Source organism: Osmerus mordax, chromosome 19 (genome assembly GCF_038355195.1).
Source record: "Osmerus mordax isolate fOsmMor3 chromosome 19, fOsmMor3.pri, whole genome shotgun sequence".
NCBI classification, from domain to species: Eukaryota; Metazoa; Chordata; class Actinopteri; order Osmeriformes; family Osmeridae; genus Osmerus; species Osmerus mordax.
The window spans coordinates 11,737,341-11,758,585 of record NC_090068.1 but is presented as its reverse complement, the minus strand read 5'-3'; the positions used below and the strand labels follow the sequence as shown (position 1 = coordinate 11,758,585).

The 21,245-nt window shown below is 41.6% G+C and overlaps 3 protein-coding genes and 8 non-coding genes across 14 annotated transcripts in view; 6 read left to right on the top strand and 5 right to left on the bottom strand.

The window, feature by feature from the left end:
• Positions 1 to 3,355: 3,355 nt before the first annotated feature.
• vamp2 (vesicle-associated membrane protein 2) lies at positions 3,356 to 8,432 on the bottom strand. The gene is made up of 5 exons (XM_067257622.1): positions 8,293 to 8,432; positions 5,093 to 5,195; positions 4,640 to 4,798; positions 4,402 to 4,453; positions 3,356 to 4,137 (listed from the first exon to the last, which is right to left on the bottom strand). Coding segments are annotated over exons 1-5 (333 nt in total). The 5' UTR covers positions 8,295 to 8,432; the 3' UTR covers positions 3,356 to 4,120.
• Positions 8,433 to 9,102: 670 nt separating this feature from the next.
• trnal-aag (transfer RNA leucine (anticodon AAG)) lies at positions 9,103 to 9,184 on the bottom strand. The gene has a single exon. It is a non-coding gene; the product is annotated as a tRNA-Leu (tRNA).
• A 1,011-nt stretch (positions 9,185 to 10,195) lies between these two features.
• On the top strand, positions 10,196 to 10,328 carry LOC136963666 (U8 small nucleolar RNA). The gene has a single exon (XR_010879012.1). It is a non-coding gene; the product is annotated as a U8 small nucleolar RNA (small nucleolar RNA).
• A 316-nt stretch (positions 10,329 to 10,644) lies between these two features.
• Positions 10,645 to 10,778, top strand: LOC136963665 (U8 small nucleolar RNA). The gene has a single exon (XR_010879011.1). It is a non-coding gene; the product is annotated as a U8 small nucleolar RNA (small nucleolar RNA).
• A 369-nt stretch (positions 10,779 to 11,147) lies between these two features.
• On the top strand, positions 11,148 to 11,281 carry LOC136963667 (U8 small nucleolar RNA). The gene has a single exon (XR_010879013.1). It is a non-coding gene; the product is annotated as a U8 small nucleolar RNA (small nucleolar RNA).
• Positions 11,282 to 11,465: 184 nt separating this feature from the next.
• trnas-gcu (transfer RNA serine (anticodon GCU)) lies at positions 11,466 to 11,547 on the top strand. The gene has a single exon. It is a non-coding gene; the product is annotated as a tRNA-Ser (tRNA).
• Positions 11,548 to 11,741: 194 nt separating this feature from the next.
• On the top strand, positions 11,742 to 11,815 carry trnaa-agc (transfer RNA alanine (anticodon AGC)). The gene has a single exon. It is a non-coding gene; the product is annotated as a tRNA-Ala (tRNA).
• A 150-nt stretch (positions 11,816 to 11,965) lies between these two features.
• Positions 11,966 to 12,047, bottom strand: trnal-uag (transfer RNA leucine (anticodon UAG)). The gene has a single exon. It is a non-coding gene; the product is annotated as a tRNA-Leu (tRNA).
• Positions 12,048 to 12,355: 308 nt separating this feature from the next.
• On the bottom strand, positions 12,356 to 14,766 carry and3 (actinodin3). Its single transcript, XM_067257550.1, has 5 exons — positions 14,602 to 14,766; positions 14,145 to 14,208; positions 13,965 to 14,009; positions 13,601 to 13,743; positions 12,356 to 13,240 (listed from the first exon to the last, which is right to left on the bottom strand). Exons 2-5 carry the CDS (start codon positions 14,197 to 14,199, stop codon positions 12,548 to 12,550), a joined length of 936 nt encoding a protein of 311 aa, XP_067113651.1. The 5' UTR covers positions 14,200 to 14,208; positions 14,602 to 14,766; the 3' UTR covers positions 12,356 to 12,547.
• LOC136963663 (U5 spliceosomal RNA) lies at positions 14,674 to 14,789 on the bottom strand. Its single transcript, XR_010879009.1, has one exon. It is a non-coding gene; the product is annotated as a U5 spliceosomal RNA (small nuclear RNA).
• A 3,186-nt stretch (positions 14,790 to 17,975) lies between these two features.
• The window catches only part of tmlhe (trimethyllysine hydroxylase, epsilon), a 133,985-nt gene continuing 130,715 nt past the window's right edge, over positions 17,976 to 21,245 (top strand). For 3 of the 4 annotated variants that reach the window (XR_010878945.1, XR_010878946.1, XM_067256640.1), the window contains exons 1-6: positions 18,228 to 18,247; positions 18,590 to 18,758; positions 18,934 to 19,110; positions 19,552 to 19,831; positions 20,328 to 20,447; positions 20,884 to 21,120. Coding sequence is in view for 2 of the 4 variants with exons in the window: in XM_067256640.1 (XP_067112741.1) it covers positions 18,245 to 18,247; positions 18,590 to 18,758; positions 18,934 to 19,110; positions 19,552 to 19,831; positions 20,328 to 20,447; positions 20,884 to 21,120 (986 nt within the window). In the remaining 2 variants the exon portion in view is untranslated. Of the gene's footprint in view, positions 18,103 to 18,227; positions 18,248 to 18,589; positions 18,759 to 18,933; positions 19,111 to 19,551; positions 19,832 to 20,327; positions 20,448 to 20,883; positions 21,121 to 21,245 lie in introns of those variants that run through there. The other variant, XM_067256642.1, reaches the window with a different exon arrangement.

Genomic DNA, 21,245 nt, shown 5'->3' with positions numbered 1-21,245 from the left:
CAACACAGAAATCTGGCGCAATTCATGACATCAGTCTAAACGTACTGAACATATGGTTTAACAGGATGGTAAAAATACCATCTCAGTTTCCTGACCTGTCTAATAGGATTTACATAGAAAGTCTCTATTGTCTTTTTCTTCTTCTTCTTCTGTCCAAAAGTACAAGCACGCAAGCCACTGACGTAATTCTAAAGTTATCAGTAACTTAACACAAATCAAAAGGGGAAACATTTGGTCCAGATCATGTGATTTCGGTGTGAACGGACAGAGCGTTGTTCGTTTACGATCAAACTCGGAGCGTGCAGTGTCTCAAAAGGTTCCCTCCTGTGATGAGATCACTCCACGCCTCTTTAGGTTGACATAAAAACAATGATCTCTACCGTTTTAGATTTGAGCCGTCCCCACACCCACCCCACCAACTGAATACCTAGAATACAACAGAAAAAGTGTCAGTTCGTTGAAAGATGCACGCGTCCTTTCTTACAGAGAAAAAGCAACAGAAAGAACACTCACATACACCAATTTTGACAGTTTTTTTTTGTATTTGATTGGCTGAGCATTCTTAGGACAACCCTTGAATTAGTGAGTAACACTGGTGTCCTACCCCCACCAGTGTAAAGTCACTCCAGTAGACTGAGAACGTGTTAACTCCAGTGAGAGGTGCCATTGACTATTTATAGTAACCCCTCGAATGTTTTAAATTGGCTGAAATTCCAAATTTGACTTGTTTTTTTTAAATCTTCAACTAGATTTCGATGGAAATTTTTATATCTCCTACCTGAGGAAATTGGACCCCCTTCCCCCAAAAACACCCCACACTACGACACCAAACAATACAGATAATTTTTTTTTTTTTTTGCTTTTTGTTTTAACAGCTATAGTTCAAGTTTATACTTTGTTTTATTTTGAAATCGTCAGCACTACAGACACAAAAAGAGGAGTTGTGCTATTTATAAGATATAGGAGCATATGTCTGAAGATTTGTTACAGGTTAAGGTAGCTCTCCAGACCTGGACGGACACTACACTCTTATGAGGGAGGACTCAGGAGAAGGTGCTAAAGCACGTTGTGCTTGGGGGGTTTGGGTTTCTATGGCAAATTTAAAAATGTACATTTAGATCTCCGTGCCTTATCCAGTGTGATGAACTGGGTAACTAGGTCTTTTGAATAAAGGGTATGAGCTCTCAAAAGTAGGGGAGGGCGGTTGCTGTTCAAGTGATTCAGGGAGAACGTGTCGTGTCCCTTGACTTGTTTTTGATGGCAGTTGGCAGTATAAAGCAAGAAAATCTGGTCTTTGGTAATATTCCTGTGTATTAGTTTTGCTCTATTTAGGGAGAACACTGGGGAATGGGGCATTCTAAGGCCATTTCTTTTCAAATGAGAGCATGTGTGAGTGAGTGTCTGTATGTGAGTAAGTGTAAGTGTTTGACTGTGTGTGTGTATTTGTGTGTGTAAGTGTATGTTGTTGACTGTGTGTGTGTAAGTGTGTGTGTGTCTACCGGTGTGTGAGTGTGTGTGCCGGTGTGTGAGTGTGTGTGAAAGTTGGTTGGAGTTCTCTGCCCACAAAGATTAGGATTAAAAAGGCAAATCAGAGCAGTGTTGACTGTTCTGCTCTATACGCACCCTCCTACACACACACACACACACACCCTCCCACACACACACACATACACTTACACTATTAAGTTGTCATAGTAACAGCTTGCCCTACCGTCTAGGTCAAAGCGGCCTAATCTGTCAGGATAAACCAGGGATATTCCCAAAACAGGCAGAGCTCCTCCAACACACACACACACACACACACACACACACACTGGAGGATCGTTGAAAGGGGAAAATATCTATAGGTGTACCTACAATCACAATGAGTGTTTTCTTTGATTGAGGATAGATTGAGAAACAGGGTTTTTTGTATGTGTAGAGCAAGCTAGAGCATCTATTAAGACCAAACCAGTAAGGGCACCAATGAGAAAATAATTGAGAACAGAAGCCTCTCCCTAGTTGCTTGGCAGTGCGTAACTTACAGAGCTGACTTGCAAAAAATACACTCACACATACAAGACACACAGAGATTGAGAAGCTTACTGCTAACAGCAATTAGTTAAATCCTGATTGCACTCTCTGTATCTGTCTGTTTCACACACAAAAAAAATATACTATATAAATATACTCTATTACTATGGTTACAAAAGAAAAAGGCAGTAACTAGGGAGACACAAAAAGAGAGAGAGAGAGAACCACTGCAACAGCTAAACGTTCATTCCTGTACGTGTTTTGGAAATGGAAGATGTTTCTCGTAACGTTTCTTGGAAGGCTGGCTACAGTGCTCAACTTCTGACAGCAAATCCCCGACAATATGAAAGATGCGACCACAGGGCCAATTCACCGACTAGTCGAGCAATGTTTTTTTTCTTCCGGATTATAGCCTGTTTGCCATTTCTTTTCCTCATTTCTCGTCCGTTTTCGGACTTGTACCCTCACTGAGAGTAAGGCAGGTGTGCTCGTCAACAGCTGAGGCTTCGCTGCATGTGGTTCTCTCTCGGCCGGTCAGACGTTTGACCAGCCCAACAGCGCCATCAAAAACAAGGACATTTGTGCATTTGAAACCGCTTCCCCTTATTCATTTAGCCACTCCTCCTACACAAAAGTAAAAACTGTGTGAGGATAGTTTGGCCCTCAAAATCTCCAAAGAGTTGGTTTGTAATTGATCACTATGAGACTAAGGCTTGTCTGTGTCTCAGATTGGGAGTGCCTGAATGAGACACCTATTTCAAAACACAGCATTGATATCTGTCACCAGTTTGTACAGCTACAGTTTTTTTCCCCCCAGGTGTAAGTATCAGTTACAAGTCTATGTCCGCTGTTTGTTAGCAATGACATCACCGTACGATTGGAGAAGAGTTAGAAAAATCTAAATAATTCCAGATGTTTAAACATGAGCCAATTGGACATGGTCAAAACCCCCAAAGAAACCATGAATTAATAATTTTCTAGCAGAATATGTTTTCATCACTGACTTGTTAGATTGATATTGGTGATAATATTTACTTTTACTTTATACATATATATATATATATTTTAACTTTTCAAAGATACTTACACATACATGTGCTACACCAACAGCATTTGCACTAGACTGCAATGGAGGAATGTTTTCGAAATAAGACACTAAAAAGTAACTTAAGTAACATCTACAGACATTGGTCCAACTGTACTATGGCAGTTTACAAAGAAGAGAAATAGCTAGAAATAGAGGGGAAGAGAAAGAGGGAGATAGAAAGTAGGTTAGCTGGAGAAGGTGCTACTGAGAGAGAGAGAGAGAGAGAGAGAGAGACAGAGAGAGAGGGAGAGAGAGAGAGAGAGAGAGAGAGAGAGAGAGAGAGAGAGAGAGAGAGAGAGAGAGAGAGAGAGAGAGAGAGAGAGAGAGAGAACGAATGAGGAAGTTTGGAAGAAAGAAGGAAGGATGGGAGAAAGTGAGGGGAATATTGATTACCTCAGTTAAAGGAAACTAAGTCCACTGTGCAAATATGCACCTATGCTCTGAAACAGAGCCAGAGGAAACCAGAGACAGGCAGGAACAGTAAAAGAACGTGCAAGATATACACACTCTGATGATTAGGCAGTAGTTGAATTCTGAAGCGTAAGTCAAATTAATACAAAAATTAAAAAATACAAAACGCACACACACACACAACCTACAAAAAACATTATATCAGAATAAAACTCTACAAAGAACTATATATATATTTCATATCTGGTATATAACAATTATCGCCAGGACCATAGTTTCCTTTTTCTGTTGTCGTTATCAAGTAACAATCACAACAAGTATTGGGTTCTGAGTGTGAAATTAAGTTTAGAAAAGCAGTATTTACACAGGAGGCAGGGCCACAAACTCACAGGACGAAGATTGACAGGGGTCCAGAGGTGAGGTGGTGGAAGCAAGGGTTGGGAAGGGGAGGGGTGAGGGGGCCAGAAGCGTCATATTTAGAGACTGTTTAGGGAACAATCGAATTAACTGATTGATCGTCAATTGTTACTTTTGTCATCAATTAGAAGGGTTTTCTGTCGCAGGGTAGCTGGCAGTCTCGAGTGCCGACTGGGGTAGGAGTCACTCTTCTTAGGTACTGAAGTACACTGTAGAGAGAGAGAGAGAAGGAGAGAGAGAGGGGAAGAGAAACAGAGAGGAAGAGAAAGAGAGAGGAAGAGAAAGAGTATGACAGACAGACAGTGACAGAGATGAGGCAGAGAGGCAGAGAGAGAGAGAGAGAGAGAGGGGGGGGGGGGGAGAGAAGGAAAAAAGACAGAGACTCAGATAACGACAGAGTAGGTCATCATTAAAACGGAGGGACAGTATATAACTGAGAAGACATTGCAGCTCAGTGACCTAGAATTCCTTACCGATGACAACGATGAGGACAATCACGCATATCACCCCCAGAATAATCATCATCTGGAGAAGACAAAGATTGACACAAACAGTCGTTGAGAAGGACAAACAGCATTAATAACCAAAACAACTTTCAATGACAGCATGCACCGTCCAAGTGTAACTTGTTTTCAATCCAGACGATAGGGCATTAACAAGATCAGTGTGAGTCTTTCGGCGGGAGCATCTTGGCCTCTCGGTGGCACTCACCTTGGCATTCTTCCACCAATACTTGTTCTTGAGTTTGGCGGCGCTGGTCTCGAACTGTGAAGCCCCAGCCTGCAAAGCATCAGCCCGGTCATCGAGCTCAGATAGCTTCTGATCACGTTCCAGGACCTTGTCCACGTTCACACGCATAATATCCACCACCTAGGGAAGGAACCACACAGGTCAGACAGAGACAGACTCGTTTAACTGTAAACACGTTGTGTTGAACATGGCACTGATATGTGGCTCATTGGAGGGAAGGTAACACTCAAATATGAGCGAGTCTGTAGCTGATTCACGACCGTATTGTCATTTGATGAGACTCGACAGCAGATGGAGAAATCAACGTAGGATAGGTAAAAACAACCCAGCGTTTCAGGGATTCGTGTAAACGGGTAAATTCGATTGTGTCTCGGTTCGTCTGCATCGTGAGACAGCGTCCACGGGGAAACACACCTCATCTACTTGTGCCTGTGTCTGCTGCAGGCGGCGGTTGCTGGTGAGGTTGGGAGGTTGGTTTGCTCCCTCTGGTGCTGGTGCTCCGGCTGCAGGGGCAGACCTGTCATCAACACACACGCACGCACGCACACACACAAAATGTCAGGAAGAATATCTCATTATTCTCTTGTGAAGGCTTAGCCAAATCTACCTCCAATTCAACATGGATATGTACCCTTTTCAACTGTGAAGTGCTATTTGGAACGGTAAACAGTTTTTATTGTCCATTCTTTTTTAATGTTTACTTATTATTATGATCATACTACACCTATAACACAGGCTAAACTATAAACTGAAAGAGGGACTCTTTTTGTTATCATCTCTGTAGAGTTCTGACAGGTCAGAGCTGTTAACAAATTGAAGCAGTTGGTAACGAACATTCTTTCCGTTTCCGCCCCCCTCATAATTGTGAGGTGAGGATAGAGTTGGTTAGCTATGCTAACGTAACGGCAAATGACGTTAGGGAAAAGAAGATACCTTTGGGATGCAATAATGTCACGACCACACCTGGATGAAGTTTCGCATGAGTTGTGGTTCAGTCGATATGGTTGAAGCTATTTGTAATTATGCCTAAGATGGTTGAGAATGAATGTTAGCTAACAAGGACTTCGTGAGGTCAAACGTTGCTAACTTTGCCTGGCTGGGTCAGCAGACTGGTGTAATTGAAGGCCTCTAACTATACGCGTTTTTAGCTAGAGCTAGCTATAAGCTTGAGGCTTGATTGAAATCTGTCATTGTCAAATTTTTTTCGCAATGAAAAAAACAAATAGCTAAGTGGCTATCTAGCTCAAATAAATACATAACGTTACATGAGTAAACTGGCTAGCTTGTCTATCTTTCTACATACACGTAAGCCACCAGGATTAGTTAGGTTTGACAGCCACGCAAATAGTTAATTGATTGAAATTATTTTTTAACTCTTTGTAACAATCTATATATATATATATAACAATCTAATCGTATTGTCATTAGTCTACATTAAATTAATACGTCAAGCCACCGAGTCACTAGGCCTATACACAGTATTACAGAATTATTATGTGACGGCTGAATTCTGCTTGTACTAGTGCCACTGTGTTCCTCCACTAGAGGGAGACAAAACTCTGTATAAAGGTCACCTTTAAAGGCCGCCACAAACACAGCTAATCCCCCGTGTTAGTTGAATCCTCTCTGAATGCTCTTAATGTTTGTCGGTTGCCGTTTCCAGGTGTAGAGGGGTCATAATTTCTATTCAAATACAACATGTGAGGTCAAAATACTTTGTTGATTTTGTACTACAAAATACTAACAGTAGCCTACGGTTCTGTGACCATCACGTATCTTTTGATGGCGTAGCTCAATACAACCTTATCTTACTAGCTCTATTTTTAGCTAAATCCTTGCCTCTTTCACCTCCTTGCGCCTTGAGGAAAGCAGAGATGAGCGAAGCCAAATATTGTTCCCTAAACGCGTCTATCGTGTGCATGTGTTTGGTGGCTAGTCTAATTATTACAGCTTTGACTCTATGGCGTTAACGTTAGAAACGTTAAAGTGTTGTTCATATGAGAGGAACGTCTTTGTTGTGGAGCATAAGGGCCAGTTGATAACAGCTTGCTATGTATAAACGGTGCCTTTGCTCTTACGTCGTACTGGCACCGATTTGACTTTTGATTCAGGTTAACCATTGGACACACTTTACTATCGCCTAACTGTAACAGGTTCCAGCGTTAATCGCATAAACATATGGCATGAAGTCTACAGCACAATTTAGCGGAATCAACGTAAAAACACACTTGATCCATCACTCCAAGTCAATTTCAGCACTGTAAGAAAAGACTATTACGGCGCTGTCCAGTGCTGAAATGGGCCTAGTGATAGCATGGCGTACGGCGCTCACGAACAGGTCAATACAATAAAATGGTTAAGATTTTAGAAATGTCCTCTTCAGTGAAACGGTGAGGCCATTCATGCTTAGAAAAAAGTATATATATATACAGCCTACTTAGTTTCTCATGTAACATCAAGGGCGTTAGTCGTGATCGAGAGAACATATATAATATGAGTAAATTGAGAATGAGTACTTTATTGTAAAGCGATCGACGTGAAAATTGACTTGTTTCAACGACCTGTAGGCTTTTACTTCAGCAGATAATTGTTTGCATGCACAAATCGACATGAGAAAAGACTGCCACCCACGGCCATCTTCTCTCTCAGTGTAACACCTGCGCGCTGTTAAGTGCCGAAATAACATGCTACAACGAAATAATTAAGTAGATTATAGAGAGACAACGCGTCACATCCACTGTTTACTCTTCAATTAACTGATAAAATAAGATATCTAATGTCCGTCGACGCGTGATAAACGACTGAAATGAGCGTCAGTTCCCCCACCCCCACAGTTGGTTAGCAATATCACATCGGCTAAGCCAACAAGATGGCTAATAATAGTCTAGCCTAGCCTATCCATTTAGTTACATCAAAGATAATATGCCTATGTAGCTTCTCGTTTTAAAGATTCCACGTATTGGTCACATCAATTCTCTCAATTCTTTCAAGGGGTTCGACCCACCTTAATCTCTAAACAATTGTTTCTAACTAGCGATAAGCAGAGACCATCACATCTATCCAAGTACCCAGATGGTTACTTTGTGTTTTCTATAGTCTTATATAAATTCTTAATAGGATGTTCCTATAACCCATAGACAATTACACAGACAACAAGCTCTTCATTTACTCAAACCAGTCCAATCTGGAAAAAGGAGTGCGTGACGGAGCTCAATGATAAGGAAACCTGCTTGCCGCGGAAATGTAACACCGATTAGTTTATTACAAATTAAATTAGGCATTTACTCTTAAATAATATCCACAAACCTCCAGGGCCAGCGAAAAGCCCTTCGACGCCTACAAATGAATCGCCTGTAACCCAGCGACTGTAATACTCTTTAATTGTTCTTTTGTGTAAATTTACATAAACCGTTACATTTCCTATACATGTATTTTTGATAGAATGTCCAAGCACATTGAGGAAGACATTAAGAAACATTATACATTGGACATAAAAGCCTTCTAGACAAGGGGTGCATCGTCTAGTTTCACAGATAAATTACATTAATTTCCATTGACAGACAAAAAGGAAGTAAAAACGTCTCTCTCAAATGGGCTGATGGCGTGATACTTACATTTCTTTTGGTGTATTTGGCAATAAATGTACTCAAGTCCAAACTGGATTTCTTCGCCTAGGTGGCTGTAAAGCGGACTGTCTTCTGAACAGCGCTCTGCTTTTGCTCCCTTGCAATAGATTCACTCCGCTGGCGTTTTCTGTTGGTGGGAGTGTTAATGTCTAATACTGGCCAAATGTATTCCACAATTGTACCCCTTTTTATAATCTCAGTTAGTCCAAAATCTTGTTAAATTTTGCGACTGGAGATCTGCTTACGTTAGTCTCGCAGTGTCACTTCGATAATGAACGTGTAATAAACAGACGCTTGGATTAAACGAACAAAGATGGCTTGTTGACGTCATTCGTCGAGCCGCAGGTTGAAATGGGTGGCCAGGCAAAGGAATGGCACAGATCAACCATGTCTATGATCGGGCAAACTAGTGCACACGCAATGTCTTGTACACATTTTTGGGCGCAATTCATATAGCTAATTAGGCTGATTGTCAAGCTAATCTATGACATGACAAGGCAGCCGAGAGAGTAGGCATTCATCTTTGAAGGTGGAGAATTAGAGGCTGTTGCGATGCCAGCAAAATGGCGATGCCTGAGAGGGGGTGGAGTGAAGCACAGTAAACAGTTGTTGAGGGTGTCATTGTCATGTATAGGCCTACATGTTTAATTAAGTGGGTTGTATGTTTGATGGCTGTCGGCGGGTAAGCTCTCATGGAAATATCATGCTATATATAAGATATACCGATTATGAACAGTTGTTAAAGATGCATATTGAGTATGGCAGAGAACGTTTCGTGCTGTTTTGAAACAATATATTTGACAGCGGTGGGATTCGAACCCACGCCCCCGAAGAGACTGGAGCCTTAATCCAGCGCCTTAGACCGCTCGGCCACGCTATCACATACTTATGTCGAGGAACAAATGTCATACTAGACAAAAATATTAACATATCAACTGTGAAACGTATGTTTTGCGGTCAGTTGATTAACGATTAACATTCTCAAAAGGAATTTTCATAAATATGTTGGCAACTAGGGGGAAAGTAGTCTAGTCTAGTTTTAGATAGGCTACATATTCAACAGGTTTTGTGAGTAGCCCAAAAGCCAAAGTAGCCTACATGTAGATCGCAGAATGAGAATCAAGTCTTTCACTTTAGCCATCAAAGACAGTACTCAATCAAGTCACATTCATCATGATTTTGTCATTTGTATTTAATTTATATCAAAATGACTCCATTCGTCCTTCATGACGTGTTCAATTCTATGGTTGAAAAAACGATCAGGTCTATTTGCCCTGCGAGTACAAGTAGGCTAAGTAGACACGTAAAATCTAATCTTTATTTATAACGTTTTCCTCTGGAATGATCCATAGCATGTATGCAATTAACGTTATTAATACAATTGTATTTTAAATCGCAAATCTTAAATTACATTTTACCACAAATACTACAGAGTCTTGAATCAGGAAGTATAATCACACATGTCGTGGTGGAGGGAGGGGTCTGTAAGGGGGGTGGCGCGGTATTAACTGCCGCTCTCTGTGTTTATGTTGAAATTGTATAACTATTGACGCTGTCATGGTAAGATAAGTAAAAGGTATACCTCTTTGTGTTACTGTTTGATGCAATGGTACATCTGTGATTTAAAAGATAAGAAAGTTACGATGAAGTGTCCACCAATAGGAAGGCTTGAAATGCCGACGATATGCAAATGCGCCGCAAAGGATTACTCTGTTTTACCAGCGAAAAATTGTTAATACAATTTATTTAAATACAAAATAACTTCCAAGATTATAAAATCTTACGAAGATTAGACACTTGGACAAGAAACTGTGAGAATTTTTATTTACCAAACCATGACCCGATCCGTCATGTATTTATATAAGACCATTCTCGAAACGTTTTATCGATATTGTCAGTGAGGTACATCCTTACCTGTTACTTCATTCGTGAAGTATCAGAATATGATGAATGGTTGAGGATGAGATATGATTAGTCTCACCCGGTCCCAGAGAAAAGCAACACTCTGGGTACCCCAATCTGATCAAGATGTTAAAAAAAATACGTAAATATCTTGCCGAGGCATATTAGTGAAGTGCAGGTTAATATAAGGTTACAAAAACGTTGCATTCGTCCTCGAGTGCTTTGAGACCTCGTTATGTTAATGTTGACTATATGCACATTCCTTTGTCATTTAAGATTATGCATGTGGTGTAAATATAAAAACTTTTATGATTTAATCATTTCGAAGGATCTATAATATTACAAAGTACCTTTGGCAAGAAACTATTTATTTTATAAACCATGACTCGACCCGTCATGTCCTAACATCAGGTTCCATCTCCACAGCTGTTATTGATATTGTCAGTGAGGTACATCCTTACCTGTTACTTCATTCATGAAGTATCAGAACATGATGAATGGTTAAGAATGAGATATGATTAATCTCATCCGATGTTCAGAGAAAAGCAACATTCTGAGTATCCCAATCTGACCTAGTTGTTGAAAAAAATAATATAAATCGTGTACTGTATAATAGAGGTAGTTTAGGACTGTTGAAGTTAATAGAGGGTTTCAACAATGTCTTATTCGTGCATGTGTGCTTTTGAGCCCTCGTGATGTTAAAACGTCGATGATATGCAAATTCCCTCGCAAAGGCTTCCTCTGTTTATCAGCTAAGGTTCTACATGTGGTGTAAATATAAATACTTTTACGTTTTAATCATGTCAAAGGTTCTAAAATATTACAAACATAAGTACAACTAAGTAAGTAGTTGTAAACAGAAACTGTTTTATTTTTTATAAACCATGACTCGACTCGTCATGTCTTGACATCAGATTCCTTCCCCACAGTAGTGTAGGATATTGTCAGTGAGGTACATCCTTACCTGTTGCTTCATTCGTGAAGTATCAGAACATGATGATTGGACGAGGATGAGGAATGATTAATCTCACCCGCTGCTCAGGGACCTGCAACACTCTGATCATCCCAATCTGATTAGTTGATTGTAAAATGAAAATAATATTACTCTTGTAAAATTTGAAGTATAATGAATTAATGGTATGAAGCAAAATAAACACATTAAAAATATCAATTTGAAAATTCCGTGTATGTGAATTGTGCAACATGTGCAAATGTTTAGTAATAAGTGGGAAAATTGACTTGGCGACTGCTTGTTAGCAGACGAGGTGGCCGAGTGGTTAAGGCGATGGACTGCTAATCCATTGTGCTCTGCACGCGTGGGTTCGAATCCCATCCTCGTCGAAAAATTATGTTATTATTGGAATTCTTGTACAAGGCGTAATGAACATCTTTACATCTTCACTGAACGTATCCTTACGGTAATAATGAGATTAGATTGATTGTTTACGTCAATATTGAAGTTCCCTTTCCACTCCCATCCATTTATAAAATAAATATTTCTACAAAACCAACATACTTTCGAATATCTGGCGCATGGCGCCGTGGCTTAGTTGGTTAAAGCGCCTGTCTAGCAAACAGGAGATCGTGGGTTCGAATCCCAGCGGAGCCTTTTCAGATGGTTGATTTTAATTTACTTTAAAATTGGCAATCCAAAAGTTTAAAGGTATAAATATGTCTAATTTGTTATTAAATTCGTGAGTTAGCTGGTACATGATTTTACAGTAATATTTGGCAATAATCCATTTAGGTTAAAACCTTATGGCAGCGGTGGGATTCGAACCCACGCCTCCAGAGAGACTGGAGCCTAAATCCAGCGCCTTAGACCGCTCGGCCACGCTACCGATACAAGATCAAACTGTAAATAATTGGTAGACTGAGTTTTCAGTAAATTGTTCATAGTACTGAAGAAGGCATTTATATTTTTGAAAGGTAATGTTTTATAATAACATTGTTAAAATAAATTTCCCTGGTGTTCTTTTGTCATATTTATTTTATATCGAATTATATGGATATTTTAATTGACACCACTGCAGTGTGACACTGGAGTGTCACTAATTTTGAGATATAACACTGCCCGATAAGGCACACACACACACACATACACACACACACACACACACACACTGAAAGATATCCCAGTGCTGTTTTGTTATCATACATTTTATATTCTGATTGAACCAGAGTGATTTTTCATGTGATTGTCCTCAGAATTATTATTCTGAGGACATTATTAATATCAAGGTTTTGTACACAGACCATCCTGTAATGAGAGGCAGGTCTTACAAAGTGACCAGTCCGTGTTATGTGGCATTACTACACAGCTGGGGGGATAATAACAAGTTTATTGAGGCTCAGGAGCTGGATTAGTATACAGGTAAGGGTTGAAGAGGTCACGGCGGTAATCGTAAGGGTCAAACTGAAGGCTGGGGGCCTCAGTCTTTTCCTCTAGCACTGCTGGAGCTGACTCTTCTTCCTTCACCTTCTCAACAGGGGGAGGAGGTTGAGTCGGGGGTGGCGGCGGGAGGGAGGTGGTCTCGACAGGGCGGGGCGGGTGGTCTATCAGGCAGTCGGGGTCCCAGTACGGGTCACAGTCATACTCCATCCCTTTGAAGCTGATTTCGGGGGCAGGGGCGGACTTCTGAGGGGGGGGTGGACGTGGAGGAGATGCTTCGATGGCGGGTTCTTCTGGGGCCTCTGGGGCCTCCGGGACCTCGTCCGATTTGGGCTGGCAGGCAGGGTGGTATCTTGGGTCGCAGAGAACCGGGACCGCCCCTGTTGGCAAGTACACGATCTTAGGCTTACAGAGTGGGTCTTTGGGGTTGCACAGGTGGATGATGTCTGCTTCGGAAAAGACTGGAGGGGGGGGCTGGGTGGTCGGGGGAGGTGGGGGCTGGGTGGTGGTGGTGGTGGTCGGGGGCGGAGTGGTCGTCTGGACGCCAAGGGCGTTCTGGTAGCTGGAAGCGTCGGCGCCGTAGGTCTGCTCTAGGTGACGCATCTGCTGATACAGCATCCGAATCTTGTCTATCTCATAGAGCTGGTGGAGAGAGAGAGAGAGAGAGAGAGAGAGAGACAGAGAGAGAGAGAGAGGGAGAGAGAGAGAGAGAGAGAGAGAGAGAGAGGGAGGGGGAGAGGGAGAGAGAGAGGGAGGGGGAGAAGGAGAGAGAGAGGGAGGGGGAGAGGGAGAGAGAGAGGGAGGGGGAGAGGGAGAGGGAGAGGGAGAGAGAGAGAGAGAGAGAGAGAGAGAGAGAGAGAGAGAGAGAGAGAGAGAGAGAGAGAGAGAGAGAGAGAGAGAGAGAGAGAGAGAGAGAGAGAGAGAGAGAGAGAGAGAGGAAAAATAAATGTTATACCTACACTAAATTTATATATAGACCAGACAGACCATTCAACCACTCACCCCTTCGATGTGGCCGATGCTGGTGTAGAATCGGTAGTAGGACTGGAAGTCTGGCGTGCCGCGGTGCCACTTGGGGTCCACGTTCCTCCTGGGCCGGGCCTGAGACAGGAAGCCATGCGCCTGAGCGGAGTCGATGCTCACGGCTGGCGTGTTCAACACCGTTCAGACCAGACACACACCACCATGGTGAGGAGAGAAGCATGAAAACCACACACACACATTTTGTCCAATTAGTTATTTGACTTCCTGACTTTTGTAATCATTCAGCAGATTCATGCTTCACAAGAACTTACGCCTGAACAGCATGTTAGTGCATTAGTGATTTTTCTCGGATTGTGAAAATACACTCATCTCATCTCTATACCTTCCACGTTTTTCACCTCCCTCAGGGATTTGGCCTCGAGCAAACCTGGGTAGTAAGAGGGAGAACAGAGAGTTCTTGGTGAGAATCAAAACTCTGTTTAAAACTCCCAGTCCATCTAGACGTTGCACACCCCTTCCCCTAAACATTAAATCCAACATGGACGTGTTTAGAAAATCCAACCTGACAGCAGTATTATGCAGGACAGGGCGGCTCTCAGCAAGGTTAGTGAACTCATCCTTGCCACCTGTACAGTAGAAACAGTATACAGTCATGAAAAAAACAGCGAGGTAATTAACTTCTCTTTTACTTTAAACGCACACAACCCCCAATATCTCACTTAGGCATTTAAGAGATTACAGACAGAGGCAAATACGTGGGAGGTCCTTTTTCCCCATGTCAAATATTAGATATACTGTAGTTACAATCTACGACCACTGGAGTGCAGTAGCGAAGCACCATATTCACCACTGGACTACAAACTTGATCTTTGGTAGTGCAAAGAATATATAGTAATACATATCTACTGAATGTTTATAAGATATCTTGTAGCGAGGAGGTGAAACAAATCAACATAATTTGTTTTATAAATAACAACGATCAATATTGATATGAAGCAATTACTAAACCGTGAACATACATGAAATTTCTAGATCTCAGAGCGTTAGACTACTCTGAGCTTCCGCCGATATTTTCATTTGACATGAAAGGAAGCCCCGCCGCAAGGCAGGGCATCAAAAAATTAGTTGATACTCATAATGTTCCTCTCCACGGAAATCTTTAGTAAAAGGCGAAAGATTTATACGATCTGAAGAGAAACCCGAGTGTACTACAGATTGACGACAGCCGAAATGGTGCCTTTCTGAGCCATAGCAATCACGTTTGCGGTTATAAAATTGCAAGTTTATTTTTACTAACGCAAACGCCTACAAACTTGTATATGGAAACCGGTACGAACTTTATTTTGGAATGCCCAGAATATTGGGACCCCCGGACTTTACACGAAATCTCGTGTCCGACTTTGAGTACGCGAAAGGCATGATGGGATGTCACATTCCCACTTTTAGTTTAGTGACGATATTCGTTTAACTTAATTGCGTGCTCGCAATGCAATGACACCTAATACATATGTTTTAGTGAACAACCATGCACTAAAGCCCTGGTCTCTGGTGTCTATGTTTCTAGCAACATTCATCTTGAAAGCTGCCGTAGTCAAATTGTTTTGTCAGGGCAAGCGTGACCTCCTTTCCCACACACAGACGGATGTAGTGGGCCGGTTAACTTATCTTGAGTCCCCCACATTAACACAGGTCCACACTTCTGCCGTTAATAACACGCACTTTGATCGTATTTTGGATTTCATTACATTTACAACAAAACAACTACAGCTTTAACTACTTTCAATGCCAATAATTAAATCCAATTTATCACTCCATAAAATAAAGTCCCTGGTAGACCAACACCATCAAATGTAATCAGATAATCGTGATAAATCACAACATACATTCATCAGGCGGAGGACAAATGAGTAAGGAAAACATTTGACAGACATTGAATAATTTCTATAATAAAATAAAAGGTATAGCCTGCATTTTCATTAATTGATGAATACATTTGTGTGTGGAGAAGTCGTAATGGTCAATCAAACAAAACATTTGTGTAATTATTTCTCACCTGGTCTTGCATCACTCCTTGTACAGTCTGGTGGCGATCTGAGAAAATATAGCTAACAGTTCATAAATACTGATCTTAACGCCGCTCATAATTTGTGCAATTTTCATTGGCTATCGGCGCAAAAGTAGCTCCACCCTATGCACATCTACTGTCAGTGAATACTTGAAACGTGGATTGTTAATATGTACATTCGTATGAACACAAAAAAGTGCCTCAAAGAAATCTGTTGAATAGAGTTTAGGATCTAAAACTGATTCGGAATTCCTTTAGTTTCATTGAATAATATGCTTTAAAGAGATGAACTGTAGTCTCAGTTGTTTTTTCATCATAATTACCCACTTTTGAGGAAACCTGCTTGGAAGGCAAAATTAACCCCTTCTCACAAAACAGCTGGAGGTCTTGTTTTAAGTTGGCCCTTTTTTCTTTTTCTCCCTTCTTTTTTTTTCTTTTTTTTGTAGTTTTGTGGGGTGTATGGAGGTGTTGACTTCTGTTTTGAGTTAATTTAACACATATAATAGCACAGAGAGAAGTATATTAGTATAAGTACATATTCCTGCTTTAAAGATGTTGAAACAAAAATGTACAAATATATATTGGGGGTAATCTATCAAGGATTGACCGAGTGGTGCTATTATCAGACTAAAACATCTTTGTGTAAAACAGAAAACTACCAAATCTTCAGAAAGTATCTCCCTTTTCTCCTCTGCCTGTATGGCATTTGCCTGTGAACACAAACAGCTGAACAGACACCTCTTACTTGTCATGTATATGCAGAGAACCAGGGGCCTGCCACACAGCAAGCTTTACCCAAATTGCTGTCAGAGCTTGCCTGGCAACATTTTACGATCACCTCCGGGGGGAAGGAATATCCCAGCAACATTGTACCTCTCTGATCTTCACGTGAAGGAACACTGTACCTTGTCATCATGTTCTCTGCAGGGTACTGTGGACTCCGCAGGACACAGCTATCAACATCGAATAACGACTTGGCTCACTTCTCTTTATTAAACAGGAAGAGCTGAGGGTGAGAGGGAGTTCTTGGATGTCAGAATCTAACTAAGGTATTAGAGGTGTTAGAGCAGTAGAATGCAGGGCAAGAGGTCATGGGGCTGAATCCCTGTTACCATTTAGCATTTGCTTCAAATAAAGAGTGAATCTAAGTGAATGTTTAGTTGGCTTATTGTTTTCCATGTTATTCAGTGCGAAGGGTTAACGGAGGGGTCGAGGCTGGCGGCGAGGCGGAGGATGCAGTCGTGGCAGAGGGTCTGAACGTTGTCAGGGTTACAATTTGGAGGAGGCGGAGAGGAGCCCTGGAGAGGTGCTGAAACAGGTGTGAGGAAGACGGAGGAGGAATCTGAGATATGCGCTAACAGGAGGGCTTCCACGGCAGAAACCCAGGCTGGCCTCAAAATAATCATACAGAATACGCTGTAATAATACAGCCAGGGATATAAACAGCTTTCATGGGCCGTCCTGTCCTAACCAGTCCATATCAGCAACTTCAAAGACAAAATAACACATGTTAGGGACTGAAACTGCTCTTAAGCAAACTAGCACACATATTGAATACGTTTAGGCCTATTGCAAAAATATATTTTTTTCTTCAGGATCTAGCTTATCCTATAGATTAAGCGTGAGGAGACAGGGAAGGCCAAAGGTGAAAGGTGAGTCCGCAGTAACTGCCTGCCTGTTACCGGTACACTAAGCACTTATATAGGTAGTTAGGTATAGGCTACAGGTACAGTATTGATTAAATAAGATAATTAGATCATAACTCTGGAGAACTTCAAAAGCATGCCTTCGTGACGTTGGTTAAGCCTTAACTTAAATGATCTCAAGTTGAATCATGTAGCGAAACACCCAGGTGCAAAATAAAACTATGTTGTTGCGAGCTTCTAGTTTAGGTCACTCCCAATGCTTGGTCCTTGCCTGCTCTTCCATGGCTGGAAAAGTGATTTGACTATCACACTTTACAGCTTTATTCGAATGGGACACTTGAGTGAAAACCGTGGACGCGTATTTTCCTCATCAACCAATGTATCAACTGCAACAATTCACAATGCCCTTGCTATTTTGTTATGGATATATATATATATTTCTCCAATGAGACACTCGGCTATTTTGAAAACAATGAAGCACGTGCACCCTACGAAACTATAGATTTATCTCCATAGCAACTAATCACAATCAGTCCTGTGGCTGGTTTAGATGCATTAGTAATGCCTGAATAATTGACGTACTATACAGATCGTCTTCAATCAAATTTCCGAACTTTGCATTGAATTTATTTCATTTATTGACGTTGTTTCCTGGATAGTCTTTTCCCAAAGCTTCTGTCCTAGAACCGCGTGCAGTTGCCCCGTGCTAAGTACAGATATAGTTCTCCATTTTAGAAATGGATGTTTTAGCCATTTGGTTTTGAAAATCGGATGGAACTACGCCATGGAGCTACGATCAAGTCAATGAGGTTGGTGCTGTAACCAACGCAACACACTTCGATGAACTCATATAAAAAATATAGGCTACAGAACAAAGACTAATACGTCAAGAGGGGATAACTGTAGAATGGAACGTAGCCCAAACCGATTGTATAACAAGTTTAAGACGAAATGGTATGCTCGCCAAGGTATGATAGCGAATATGAAAATTGTACTCGTTTAATAATTAATCTGTTGCATATTGCAATCTCGTGCTCATGCGTCTGCAGTTCAGTGTACGGTATAGGCTATGATTGGACGCAACTTCTCAATTGTTCGGGCTAAAATTTGGACATTGCTGGATTAGACTATCTTGCAATCAAGGCAAATACGAACGAACTTTGTTGGACGTTCTGCATTAACGGATAGTTTTGTCAATTTGTAGCGTTACTTAAATTGACTTGCAACAAAGTTGATTAGTATCTTACGCTTAATTTAAGCCACTTAATTGCGTAATTATTTGTTTTATGTTTTCAGACAATGTCTCCTTCCCGAGTGTTGTGTCGGTTACTTGGACATGTTCAGACTCTGTCTAAAGTTAAACGGCCTTTCAACTCCGGACTGGAAAGGATCCGAGGCAGACAATTTCACCACACGACTCCTCAGTCAACAAGTTGTCAATGGCAGCTTCGTGATGACTGTCTTGGTTCGTGTCAAGTGATTACGCTCGTCCAGTACAAACACTTAAGGCTCTAGTCTTGAATTTGTAACTGTTTAAAATGTTCGTGCCTTTGTGATTTAAAGATTGCCCTGACCGCACATACTAGTTGGCAATGTTTACATGGTTTTACATTACATTAATATCATTTTTGAATCTCCAGAGCTTAACTATGGCGGCCTCCTTATGCACTTTGATTACGTGTGGTTGAGAGATCATTGTCGCTCAGCCTCTTGCTACAACACCAAAACCAACCAGAGGAACCTGGACACAGCTAGCGTGGATCTGAACATCCGGCCAGCCAAGACCAGAGTAGAGGATGAGAACGTGTACCTCACATGTGAGTCATGTCAATATCTTAAGCTTCTGCTGGGAAAGGAGATCCTTTGTTCGTTAGTTGTAACTGATTTAACTGCTTGTACTCGCTGTGAATGATATTGGCCGGGTTTCCCAAACCCGGCCATTATTGTTGCTTGCTTTCCTCCAGGTACACTCTCACTTTCGAGGATCACCTTGTTTAATTGAAATTTGTTTAACAACATGCTCTTCTGGTTCCACCCATTGGCACTTATTTGCTTTTCACAATGTATGCTTCATGTTTTGGCTTCCCGCAATGGTTTTGTAAACAATCTCGTTTATGATCATTGACCTATGCACTTTTTGTAAAGCTCTCTCTTGTAAGTCACTTTGGATAAAAGTATCTACTAAATGACTAAATGTAAATGTAAATGAAGTCAATTAAATCAAGTTGTTTCACGAGGACCTCTCTACTCTTCATCAGGGTCGGACGGCCACATGACCAAGTACAGCCTGAGCTGGCTGGCCCAGAACAGCTACGAGGGTCAGAAGCAGAGCGCCATGCAGCCTCGCGTCCTGTGGAACTCTGACTTGTACGCCAACGCCAAGGTGCCCTCGGCCTACTGGGAGAAGTTCATGAGCTGTGACGAGGAGCTGAAGAGCTTCCTGAGGAACTTCCTGATGTACGGCATTGCGTTCGTGGAGGGCGTACCTGCCAGCGTGGAGGCCACTGAGAGCCTCGCTCACAGAGTCAGTCTCATCAGGTAACATCTGACCCACCCGGAGACATCACATTCAAGTTAATTGTCATAACCACATTATCATCATTAGCGTCACAGTTTAATAATGTTACCAATGACATTCTTGATTTTCAGACTTCCTCAACAGTGCACACACTGTTCACAATAATACACATTATATCAGAACTAATTAAAGCTATTGCAACTTCGACAAGAATGTACAGTGAGATACCTTAGCATTAGGTTCAGTGGATGTTTTTTATGAACCAGGATTGGCAGGTTGCATGAGTGTAAAAATGGACCAGCGCATTAATCCTCCTTTTCATTTGGGGTTGAGAAGGTGAGAGGGCAGGGTGTAAACAGCATTGTTCACTAGGCAGAGGAGAGGCCTGGCTGCTAATGACTTGGCAGCTGTTCTCTACCGCAGCCGATGAAGAACAGGTCTGTCTGTCTCTTCAGTTGAATGCGTCGGCTAAATTGGTAAAACGCTAACTGTAACTCGTCCTGTGTGGACTACTAGAGAGACGATGTACGGGAGGATGTGGGACTTCACCTCAGACTTCTCCCGGGGAGACACGGCCTACACCAAACTGGCCCTCGACCGTCACACCGACACCTCCTACTTCCAGGAGCCCTGTGGGTACGTGCGGGTGTCACCGGACGTACAATGGATTGTTTTATTGGATCACAGGGTTATTGCTAAATTGAAATGCTAGGTAGTGTATTGGGAAACAGCCTGGGCCGCGTTTCCCAGATTCGTTAAGAAGCTCTTAACGCTAAGAGCACCCTGGTGTTTTATGACGGTTTATGGTCTCTAAAAGATAAGATCGCTTGGATCTTTGGATCTCTGAATAAAACATTCACAGTGCTGTTTTATGTGGGGATTGTATACCTCAAAAGTGGTTTTGAGGTCAAATGTGTAAATGGGATTCAATATGGCCTAACCCCTATGCAGTAAAAGGTATACATTTAAATATACAAGTAAAGTATACAAGTATATATTTGTTAATCATTATAAAAGTAAGGCAAAGCAAGTAGCTGGCTTAAATAAACAGACTCATTGACTTTGTCTGCAGGATTCAGGTCTTCCATTGCCTGAGGCATGAGGGAACAGGAGGAAGGACGTTACTAGTGGATGGATTCTATTCTGCTGACCAAGTGCTGAAACAGACGCCTGAGAACTTTGAGTTGCTTGCCAGTGTGCCTATCAAGCACGAATACATAGAAAACCTGAGCAACCACCGCAACCATATGATAGGCATTGGTCCTGTGCTCAACGTGTATCCCTGGAACAATGAGATTTACATGATCAGGTGAAGATGGAATTTAATGTGCTGTGAGATGCTAGTTATGTAGTGATAGTGACAATTATGTATTTAAACAATGGTTATAGCCAAGTGGCATTTCACAGAATATTATGAGGTTTCAGTTTCGAATT

What these genes read in the sequence shown, in the direction of transcription:
- vamp2 (XM_067257622.1), bottom strand. An exon ending in CACAGGCACAAGTAGATGAG is followed by an intron (nt 4,799 to 5,092) that starts GTGTGTTTCCCC and finishes TTCCTTCCCTAG; the next exon opens with GTGGTGGATATTATGCGTGT. An exon ending in ATTGGTGGAAGAATGCCAAG is followed by an intron (nt 4,454 to 4,639) that starts GTGAGTGCCACC and finishes TGTCTTCTCCAG; the next exon opens with ATGATGATTATTCTGGGGGT.
- and3 (XM_067257550.1), bottom strand. Translation starts at nt 14,199, where the DNA reads ATGAGTTCACTAACCTTGCTGAGAGCCGCCCTGTCCTGCATAATACTG. An exon ending in CTGCATAATACTGCTGTCAG is followed by an intron (nt 14,010 to 14,144) that starts GTTGGATTTTCT and finishes CTTACTACCCAG; the next exon opens with GTTTGCTCGAGGCCAAATCC. An exon ending in GGAGGTGAAAAACGTGGAAG is followed by an intron (nt 13,744 to 13,964) that starts GTATAGAGATGA and finishes TGAACACGCCAG; the next exon opens with CCGTGAGCATCGACTCCGCT.